At 38.0% G+C, this 11,914-nt stretch overlaps 1 protein-coding gene across 6 annotated transcripts in view; it reads right to left on the bottom strand.

Annotated features, from left to right (window-relative positions):
* Positions 1-7,392: 7,392 nt before the first annotated feature.
* ERBIN (erbb2 interacting protein) overlaps positions 7,393-11,914 on the bottom strand; it is a 232,946-nt gene continuing 228,424 nt past the window's right edge. For all 6 annotated transcript variants that reach the window (XM_050946862.1, XM_050946864.1, XM_050946861.1 and 3 more), the window contains one exon: positions 7,393-10,498. In XM_050946862.1, the coding sequence (XP_050802819.1) occupies positions 10,391-10,498 (108 nt within the window). In that variant the 3' untranslated portion in view covers positions 7,393-10,390. The remainder of the gene's footprint in view (positions 10,499-11,914) is intronic.

Here is an 11,914-nt window from a genome sequence, read left to right as displayed (position 1 = left end):
ACATCTCCAGTCTCCTTACTGAGCAGAGGGAATTGAAGGGCAGGTAGTGGAATACAGATAGAGACCACACATCTCAAAGAACCTCTAGTTACTGGTAAGTAACCTCTTCTTGGAGTGATAGTCTCTACGTGTATTCTCTGCAGTATTTTCTGTGGGATTGCTGTATGAAAATATGCATCCTTCAAGTAGAAGGGGGCATTCCAGTCCTCTGGATCCAAGGAAGGAATGATGGAGCCCCAGGAGACCATTTGGAACTTGAGTTTCTTATGAACTTGTTGAGCTCTTTCAGGTCTCACATGGGCTTGAGCCTGCCTTTGGCTTTCAGCATTAGGAAATAGTGGGAGTAGAAGCCCTTACCCTTCTGCCCCCAGCAAGAGGAGCAATTGCCCTTCATGTATGAGAAGTTGCTCATGAGAAGGGTCCCTGAAGAGGGATGGGGAAGGGGGGTAGAAGGGCAGGAGGGCAGAAAATTGAAGTGAATATCCCCTCTCTACCCAGCGGTTTGATGTAATATGGGCTCATGCATGGTAGAAAGGGGATAGATGGGATGAAAAGGTAAGGCAGGATGGATCCAGTGCATTGCCCCCAAGTGCACATTCAAAAGGCCAGTTTTGGGCCCAAGGAGGGTTTAGACTGGCCAGAGGAGGGATGAGGTCTCTTCCTTGAGTTCCTATTTCTCCTGCATGACCCATCCTGCCTACCCTGAGGTTGATAATTCCTTTGAGGGGCCTGGGATCTAAAGTGCCTTCGTTGGGTCCCAGAGACTTCAAGGTGGCTTGAGAGTCCTTGAGGCTGTGCAGATGAGTCAGTTTTCTCGGAAAACAAAGACTGACCCTCAAAGGGGAGGTCCTGGATTGTCTGCTGCATCTCATATGAGAGGCCAGAGACTGAGCACAGTGTGAAGAAATATTTCCTTTTATTTGTTTTAAACCTGCTGCTTATTGATTTCATTGGGTGACCCCCTAGTTCTTGTGTTATGAGTGAATAACACTTCATTTACTTTCTCCACACCAGTCATGATTTTTTAGATCTCAATCATATATCCTTCCTTAGTCATCTTTTTTCCAAGTTGAAAAGTCTTTTTAATCTCTCCTCATGTGAAAGCCGTTCCATACCCCTAATAATTTTTGTAACCCTTTTCTGAACCTTTTCCAATATATCTTGTTTGAGATGGGGCAACCACATCTGCATGCAGTATTCAAGATGTGTGCGTACCATGGATTTATATAGATGCGATATATTTTGTCTTATCTATCCCTTTCTTGATGATTCCCAACATTCTGTTCACTTTTTTGGCTGCCGCTGCACATTGAGTGATGGTTTCAGAGAACTATCCAGAATGACTCCAAGATCACTTTCTTGAGTGGTAAACAGTTAATTTAGACCCCAGCATTGTATATGTATAGTTAGGCTTATGTTTTCCAATTTGCATTACTTTGCATTTGTCAACATTAAATTTCATTTGCCATTTGGTGCCCAGTCACCCAGTTTTGTAACATCCTTTTGTAGCTCTTCACAGTCTGCCCGGGACTTAACTATCTTGAATACTTTTGTACCATCTGCACATTTTGCTACCTCACTGTTTACCCCTTTTTCCAGATTGTTTATGAATGTTAAATAGGACTGGGCCCAGTACAAATCCCTGTGGGACACCACTATTTACCTCTCTCCATTCTGAGAACTGACCATCTATTCCTACCCTTTGTTTCCTATCTTTTAACCAGTTACCAATCCATGAGAGAACCTTTCCTCTTATCCCATGACTGCTTGTTTTGCTTCAGAGCCTTTGGTGAAGGACCTTGTCGAAGGCTTTCTGAAAATCTAAATACACTATATCCATTGGATCTCCTTTGCCCACATGCTGGGTGACCCCCTAAAAGAATTCTAGTAGATTGGTGGGGCATGATTTAACTTTACCTTTACACAAACCATGTCGACCATTTCCCAACAAATTATGTTTATCAATGTGTCTGACAACTGCAATGGCCTTATTGTCTCTGAGTGCACCTTTAGCATCTTGATCGTCCAGTGGCCCCACTGGTTTAGCAGGCTTCCTGCTTCTGAGATATTTAAAAGTCTTTTTGCTATTACTTTTGGAGTCTTTGGCTAGCTGTTCTTCAAATTCTTTTTTGGTCTTTCTAATTATATTTTTATACTTCATTTGCCAGAGTTTATGCTCTTTTCTATTAAAGGATGCCTTTTTAACCACGATGGCTCTTTTTTGGTTCTCTTACTACGTTTTTTAAATTGGGGTATACATTTAAGTTGAGGCTCTCTTATGGTGTCTTTAAAAAGTTTCCAGGCAGCTTGCAGGGATTTTACTTTTGGTACTGTACTTTTAATTTGTTTCAGTTACCTCCTCCTTTTTGTGTAGTTCCCTTTTCTGAAATTAAATGCTACAGTGTTGGGCCACTGTGGAGTTTTCCCTGCCACAGGGATGTTAAATTTAATTATATTATGGTCATTTTTACCAAATGGTCCAGCTGTATTAATCTCTTGAACCTGATCCTGTGCTCCATTTAGGACTAAATCAAGAATTGCCTCCCCTCCTGTGGGTTCCAGGACCAGCTGCTCCAAGCAGCAGTCATTTAAGGTAACTTTACCTCAGCATCCCTTCCTGAGGTGATATGTACCCAGTCACTATGGGAATAGTCCTCACTCATTCTCGCTCCACCCAGTTTACAAGAGCACTCAGCGTAACTTCATCCCTTAACATTCATATATGAACAAATTATTGGATTATAAAAATCTCTGTTAATCTGTGTCCCCGTTCCTTTCCTGCCTCCTGGCAGAACTCCATTCCAAGTCTGAACAGCACAGCTCAATGCAATCCAGTCCCTTAGCCCTTCTCCAGCTTCTGGCCCTCCACATTCCCACTCCCACAGTTCCTCCTCCCCAAACTTTTCACAGTCATCAGCAAGTCAGTTTATATTTCTGGAAGCTTAAAAATAATTTTAAACATTGCTCTGTAGATATGGGAGAGCAGTTCTGTGCAAGCATGGGCGATCTGTAGGTCAATTAAAACAAAAAGGGAGGAAAAAACCCAATAGAATATATTGCATTCTACATTTCAAGGCCATAGATCTTTGTGTAGGACATTTCTCTGCTCCGGCCTAAAATATGGACCAAAGACCAAAACAAACAAAAGGCAGTTTCAGTTTCTTCTTCCTCCTTCCCTGAAACAAGCAGTCTTCAACATGCATCTGCCCTTTCCCCCCAAACAGTAAAAAAAAGCACTTTCCTAGCAAGACAGACAAACAAAAACAAACAGCTGGAGTTGTAGAGCAAGCCATTCTGGAGCTATGATGAACCAAAAGAGTTAAAGAATTTTTGTTAAAAGTCAACAGGGGGAAAAAATGTGATCATCATTACTATAACATTGTTTGATTTTTTTCCCACAAACTTCTCAGAAAAGTTCTACCCAGAAATGAGATCTGGCATGTGACATTTCAGAAAGATTGATTTCTTTTTGAGAATGTTGCATGTGTGGGGGAAAGTCAGGCTTCTATTACCTTAGCTGTGGAGGTGCTGCTCCACAATTCACCAGCAAGATTTCTAGGTTGGGAAACAAACAAAGATTTAAGTTAGGAAGAATAAAAGTAGATTCAGAATGTTATAGTAAATCAAGGATTATCCAAAAAGCAGAAGCCCCTATTCTGTTAGTGTTACTTAGGACTGTTTTCCATTGACTGACAGGCTTATCATCAGTACTGGAGTATATTTTCAAAATAATGTAGAAGGATTAGGAATCTATGTGGCTATGCAGAGGTCTGTCTCAGTCTCCAATCCTAGCTTGGCTACAACAAAAAAGCCAAAAACTCCTCAAGATGCATTAATGCAGGAAAAAAATTGCTGTGCATTGTAATATCAAGTCTCTGTCATATGAAGGACAAAATGAAAAATGCGAGAACCCTAGATCTCCAACTGATCTTAATTAGTCTCGTTAATTTATTATGCATCACTTGGAAAATGTTGTCCCATCGAGTCCAGAAATTTTTAAAATGTCTTTCAGCTGTCAGACTACCACAGCTGTTAATTATTTTATGATATAATGTTAGACAAAGATTTTTTTGTTCTAATTGCACACTAATCCACATATTTTTTGACACAGATTAATTACCATTGGTGGTGAGACAGCTTCATTTCATAAGCCAAATTGACTACAACAGATTATAACGTAAGAGGTAAGGACATGATGTTAAACTCTTTCTAGTAGTTTCCTGTCACCCTTCATATTAGTCTGCAATTACAACTTCTTCTGATGAATACACTATTCATCATCATCATCATTATTTTTCCTTTGCCATAAATCTTCATAATTGTAAGCACAATCAGATGAATTAATGTCAGAAGAAATTAAATCATCAGTTTCAGTGCGCAATTGTTGAGGATGAATAAAACTCTGAATTAAATACATGTGACTTCTAACCCCAGCAGCAACTGACTGGCTTTCAGTATATAATGCTTTATCTGTATTATGCACGGTTACTGTTGCACAAATTGAAAAATCATTTCTGTTTAGTCAAACAAACATTTTAAAATTTCAGGGAATTGTCACTTCAAGTATGAAATTATACTGTAAATTTTCAAACTGTAGAGGAATTTCATTGTTAAATGAGTAATGTAATAACCACCTAAAATTATCTGCACTGTGATAACTATGCATCAGTGCTTTAGCGGAACAATACATTAATCTCATCTAGGTGCACACAGCAAAAAAATGCAAATGCAACCTTAAAGTCTTTTTAGTGGAACGAGAACATACGCCATTTGTAATCTCTCTGAGTGGGAAGACAGTAATGACAAACCCAGTTTTCCCACAGCTTCCTCTTAACTATTTAAATTTCGGCTAATGTATGAGAATTTCTTATTAACTCAAGTATCAGAGGGGTAGCCGTGTTAGTCTGGATCTGTAAAAGCAGCAAAGAATCCTGTGGCACCTTATAGACTAACAGACTCCAAACATGCTCCAAAACGTGTTAGTCTATAAGGTGCCACAGGATTCTTTGCTGCTTTTATTAACTCAAACTAGTGTTACCCAATATGCAAAATACTGCACACAATATAAAGGTAAGGATGCTAGCACATTCTGCCCTCAGATTATGAATGTGGGTTTCCTGAAGCTAGTCACTAAACCTCTCGAACATTTGAAATACCCAACACCACACAGTCTCTCCACTGACCAAAGTGTCATGTCTTGTCATTAGGACAACTCAACCCCCTTTCTGCATCAAATTCATTACAAAAAACAGTGAATGTATAACAATTTTAGGTTAGTTTAAAACTATATGTACATAAAGAATTTATTTACTCATAAAAGAAAACATACGTTATTTGAAAAAATCTAGAGCTGTCAAGCGATTAAAAAATTAATCATGATTAATAGCACTGTTAATAAGAGAATACCATTTATTTAAATATTTTGGGATGTTTTCTACATTTTCAAATATATTGATTTCAATTACAACACAGAATACAAAGGGTATAGTGCTCACTTTATTTTTGATTAAGAACATAAGAACTGCCATACTGGGTCAGACCAAAGGTCCAGGTGGCCCAGCATCTAGTCTTCCGACAGTGGCCAATGCCAGGTGCCCCAGAGTGAATGAACACAACAGGTAATCATCAAGTGATCCATCCCGTCGCTCATTCCCAGTTTCTGGCAAACAGAGGCTAGGGACACCATCCCTGCCAGTGCGAGCTAATAGCCACTGATGGACCTATCCTCCATGAATTTATCTAGTTCTTTTTTGATTCCTGTTATAGTCTTGGCCTTCACAACATCTTCTGGCAAAGGGTTCCACAGGTTGACTGAGCACTGTGTGAAGAAATATTTCCTTCTGTTTGTTTTAAACCTGCTGCCTATTGATTTCATTGGGTTCTTATGTTATGAGTGAATAACACTTTATTTACTTTCTCAACACCAATCATGATTTTATAGATCTCAATCATATCCCTCCTTAGTCGTCTCTTTTCTGATCTGAAGTCCCAGTCTTTTTAATCTCTTCTCATATGCAAGCCATTCCATACCCCTAATCATTTTTGTTGCCCCTTTCTGAACCTTTTCCAATATATCTTGTGTGAGAGGAGGCGACCACATCTGCAGGCAGTATTCAAGATGTGGGCATACCATGGATTTATATAGAGTTAGTATGATATTTTCTGTCTCATCTATCCCTTTCTTAATGATTCCCAACATTCTGTCAAAAAACATTCTTTTTTGACTGCTGCTGCACATTGAGTGGATACTTTCAGAGAACTATCCACAATGGCTCCAAGATCTCTTGAATGGTAAACAGCTAATTTAGACCCCATCATTGTATATGTATAGTTTGGATTATATTTTCCAATGTGCATTACTTTGCATTTATCAACATTGAATGTCATCTGCCATTTTGTTGCTCAGTCACCCAGTTTTGAGAGACTGGGAATTAACTATCGTAAGTAGTTTTGTATCGTCTGCAAATTTTGCCACCTCACTGTTTACCCCTTTTTCCAGATCACTTATGAATATGTTGAATAGGACTGGTCCCAATACAGACCCCTTTGGGACACCACTATTTACCTCTCTCCATTCTGAAAACTTACCATTTATTCCTACCCTTTGTTTCTTATCCATGAGAGGACCTTCCCACTTATCCCATGACAGCTTGCTTTGCTTAAGGTTTTCTGATATCTAAGTACACTGTAACCACTGGATTCCCCCTTGTCCACATGCTTGTTGAGTCCTTCAAAGAATTCAAGTAATCCAGTCCTCTCAAATCAGACTGCTCTCCAAAATACCCTCTGATTCTGCTGCCTGACCTCACACACCCTCTGGGCTGTTGAAGCTAGAGTGGTCACATTGATGCATCCCATACGTCTGTGATAAGGGCAATTGGTTATCCATATTCTTCTGAGGTTCCTGGACACTCCTTAGCAATAAAATAAACCCAAGTGGAAACCAGACCTCATTTACCTAACTGTATTAAAAAAAAATTGTCTCAAATTTTTATTCAAAATACAATGCTTTTCCCATTGGTTTCAATGGAGAACAAGTTTACATCTGTGTTAATATTCCTTGGGTTTGGAAATGGCAGCCTCAATGGAACAACAATGGACATAGCCACAGTTATAGCTGGCTTGGAACTATAAACAGTAATAGTTTTTAGATATATTTTTTTTTAAGTGTTTACCTTTAAGTGTCTGACCAAAATTCTGACCCAGTCCTGCAGCACAATCCACTAAAGTAGACCCTTAAGCATTCACATGGAATCCTACTAGGCATATGTGAATCTGTACTAATACATTTTGATTAAAGACTGAGGTCTGTATTATGCAAAAAATATGAAGCTATAGAAAAATATGTTCTGGAGAACTTTCTAAGTATTAAATAAGTCAGTTACACGCAGCTTTAAAGAGCATTAGTTTATTATCTATTCTCCATGTGTTATCTCATTATATACAAAATTTGGAATGTTGGATAAATGCTGATCAATAAAAACAATTCATAACTGCTGACAAGGAAATAATTCTAAAAAAATGTTGTACAGCAAATCAATCATCAAGGCTTGATTCTGTGTGTTGCTTATTGCTGTTTGTGTTCATAGAATGCTTTCAAGTATATACACACTTTTTAAACTCCAGTCCAAAAAAGGAAGTCAGAAAAATATTTACATAATAAATACAGGGGAAATTTCATTGTCAGTTGAACTGATTCTTTAATGAATTGTTATGATGAACAAGAACATTGAGTTGATATAAACTTTATTAATTTCACACTTGTGTTGATGAATTTGATTTTCTTGCTTGATATTGTTCTCCTCCTCCTGTATTTTGAATGGACTAATTAAACAGACCTCGCCCTTCCCACTCTCCAAAAAACATGAATGCTGATTTTTTTTAACCTCCTAACCATTTTCTATACATTTTTAAAAAACACCTCCAATATTTTCTTTGTAAAATCAATACCATCAATATTTTATTTCATGGTTAATTTGCTAATTTCTTGAAGACAGACTGTGGCCAAGTATTTCCACAAGAAGTACTAATCTCCTACAGTTATACCATAGCCAAACCAATGTTTTTGGTAACAGTATTTTTCTGCAATACACAACATAGTTTAAACCTTCTGTTAACATTAAAGAAAAATGTTACAACATTTGCAACAGTAGAAACTCTAACTGAACTATTTAAACCTACTGTATAATATACACCAAGTTAAAATAAGTTCAAGATCAGTAAAGAATCAGTTCTGGTTTTTGGACTTTTCCCTCCTCAAAGTTACAGTTTATGTATCAGGTCAAGTTAAATTAGGATTTATCTGTAAGTATTCCCTTTAAAAGGCAGAGTGTGATTAAAAATAGTATGATTAAAAGCAATGAAGATGTGATCATTTTGCATTGTCAATAAAAAAATATACTGAGAAATTAAAAAGTCTTAGGGGGGAAAAAGGGAACACAGAAGCCTGCCATTATATAGCTATATTTTTGTTCTTTTCTGTAAAGAGTAAAGCACACAGAAAATAAGTGAATTTTATCAAAATACAGCACACTTCTGCTAATATTAAAAAATCAATTCCTATGTAAATATTACAGAAAATCAACTAAAAATTATAATATACAAAGAGTTGTTAAAGGGTTTCAGTTAAAATTATTAGAACTATACACATTACAAGAAGCAACAGATTAACAGTTTTGAAAGAAGTGCAATAATATTGGAGTTCACATATTTAAAAAGTACTGCCTGTTTATTTCAGCTAGCTATGTATAATTCCTTTATGTTCCAGCTCTTTTTTCCAAAAACTGAAGTGGGCTGGTGTTTTTGCTAGCTTTATTAAAAAACATTTTATTACATATGGGTTGAAAAGGCAATTTCTACCAGTTTAAAACTATGAACTTATATTTATTAAAAATGAATTGCAAAAAATGAATATTGCTCCAATGACGAGCTAATAATTAGCCCTGATTAAAAACAGTTATTGGTCTTCTATGGCACTTTTCCCTGGTCCATAACAACCATGTTTTAATTACCACAGCAGATTATGCAATCTCTACTCAATTACATAGGAAAAAAAGAGAAAAAGTTAATGTTTCAGGCAAACAAAAGTATAATCAAATATTTTATACAGTAATAAGGAACGAAGGCAGCCTGTGGTAAATCACTATTACATTAATATAGTTAGAAACCCTTTAATGACTCTGAAGTGTCTAGTTCACATTTAATGTTTCCTGTAGGAACAGCCCTTTAAGAAATATTGTTACAAACTGGTGGGTTCCAAGTACCCTGTCCTTTTGCTCTACAGTTCCCTACAGCAATTACCCATCACTGTTCAACAGTTTCACAAACTTGCTTTGGTTACCTAGCTCCATGTGTATTGTTTCCTTTTAGTTTAACAAGGCAATGCAAGGCCAAGCAAAAATCAAGATGACTTTCTTAATCCTTCTTTCCTAACCCATTTACTGTGTGTGTTTTGTGGGTCTTACAGGCAACACAATCTTAAAAACTGGCCATTTTTTAATAAATAAGTTTAAAATTGAGTACTTGTTTCAAAGAAGATAGAAGTATCACCATTTGCACAAAATCGGGGATTTCCATGGCAGAGAAAAACCTCTGGGCACATCTCCACAGTACAGTTGAAAAAAATTGTGTATGCAAAAAAAACTGAACTTGAATCACACATAGCAAATGGATAGTCGATATGAACAAATCCTGAAGAGCTCACAATTATGTAATTATAGTCTTCCTAAAAAGATTATGCTTTTATTGCGTTATTCTAGTGGTAGACATACACTCCCAGACTAACCAAATGTTTCCTTCTTTCTTGATTCCAGAAACTGATAGCAAATAGTTCTTCACTAGGCCTTTAAATTAACCCAACCAGCACCAACTTCCATCTACCCATTCATCTATACAGTGTGCACATAGCAAAGCCAACATTTCAAATCCCTTGTCCATATCTAGAGAAGTGGTTTCAGCATAACACATTAATACCCAGTGAATAAACATAAAGGCAATAAACAGCTACACGACAGACAGCCCTGCCATCTGTCCACTGGCTACAACTGAGGCTTCTCACAGCCTTGCACAAAGTTTAGTAATGTGTATGAATTATCCAAAAATAAACCTACCATCTGTACAAAAACAATACAGGTCTGTTCTTGGAGGAGTGATCCTTGATTGCTATAATGCTTAAAAATGTAACCAGGGTTATTCACCATATGCATTTCAAAAATGGTTTCCTGTATGTTCTATACAGTGGTTCTTCCCCATAACCACAAGTTCAATATTTCATTACTGTACAAATTTTGATCATAATTTTTTCAAGTTCCTTTCATATATAAAAATAATCAAAATATTCAGTTTCCCACAAGTCCTTTGATGAATCTTGCTCGTTTTTTCCCCACACTATTTATGAAGAAACCTCTCGCAGAATTATGAGTTCCACTGTGTTCTGAAAAGTCTTCAGCAAGGACACCGCTTGTCCATGATCAATATTGATGAAGCTGTATCCATTAGCCTAAGAAGGAAATTATATTTTATTATTAATGTCCCCAGGACATGTTATTGTAACTTGAGTTTTAACTAACAGCAATTTGTTTTTAATTTTAGCAATAAAACTCTATAGGTTTTCACATTATTAGATTGTTCATGGTGTGGCAGAAGCATTCTGTATTGTAAGATAGAGAAGTGAACTGATCAGCATGTTTAAGTGTTTATGGAAGAATTTTCCTCCAAAGATTGGCGACAGGGACACATTTTCAGCTACCCAAAATGGAGGAACCAGAACTGAAAAAGCATATAAATCCCATCTCTCTTTGATTTCGTATGACCGCACCACTAGACAAAGTTAATAAATGGAACACAGGTGCCCTCTCTCACAAAGAAAAAACGAATATAGTACACTTAACATCATCTTGGTTAACGTCTCATTGTTACATTGCTGATCTATTCGAGAACATACTCATTTAAAGTTGTGCAATGTTTGCTTATAATGTTGTTTGGCCATAGGGGCTTGGATCCGAAGTTGGCCAGCAGCCCCCTTATCAGCGCCCCTCCATCCGACCCCAGCGCTTCCTGCCTGCTAGCGGCCCTGCAGATCAGTAGGTCCCACCGCCCTCCCCCACCCCAGCCTCCTGAACACCCCAAAACATCTGATTGCTGCAGGCAAGCGGCCTGTGGAGGGAGGTGAGGATGTGCACCGCATCCTTGCTCCGCCCCACCCAAGCCTCCTGAACGCTGCAAAATAGCTGTTTTGTGGCCTTCAGGAGGTTGGGGGGAGGAGCAAGGACACGCGTGCTCAGGGAGAGGGAGTGCAGCAGGGGTGGGAAGAGGTGTGGCAGGGGTGGGGTCTTGGGGGAAAGGGTGGAGTGGGGGGCGGGCCTGGGGTTGAGCACCCCCCAGCACTTTGGAAAAAACAGCAAGAGGAGTAACCGGACGATCCACCCTCTTTCACCCTCTGACTCCATCACCTCAACCAAGCTTCACAATCATCATTGTTGTGTAGGGTATTAAATTGTTTGTTTAAAACATATACTGTATATGTATATAATGTCTTTTGTCTCGCCAAAAAAAAATCCGTGGAACCTAAGCATTTTTACATTAATTCTTATGGGGAAACTGGATTTGGAAGAATATCGTTAAGCAAGGAGTTACTGTATATATTGTGCACTGAGTATAATGACTCTTGTGCACCACAGTTTTGAAATCTATGGTGGATTAAGTCCATTAAAGGCTGACGTTTATTTTTAAAAAGAGGAGAGGGAGGATTTTACACCCAGTGTGTTACTCTGATCCTCAAGATACTAATTTTTCAACAGGAGTGAGCTCATATAAATTTGTCAGGCAGCCAAATTAGGTCCTATCTCTACCCTCAGAGCTCCGAGTCTTCTGCAGTACTTCAGGAGCCACCCACTTCTTAGGGATTTGTCCTTCA

Source organism: Gopherus flavomarginatus, chromosome 3 (assembly GCF_025201925.1).
Source record: "Gopherus flavomarginatus isolate rGopFla2 chromosome 3, rGopFla2.mat.asm, whole genome shotgun sequence".
Classification (NCBI taxonomy): domain Eukaryota; kingdom Metazoa; phylum Chordata; order Testudines; family Testudinidae; genus Gopherus; species Gopherus flavomarginatus.
Note: the sequence above shows the minus strand (reverse complement) of the source record. Positions and strands in the feature narration are given on the sequence as shown.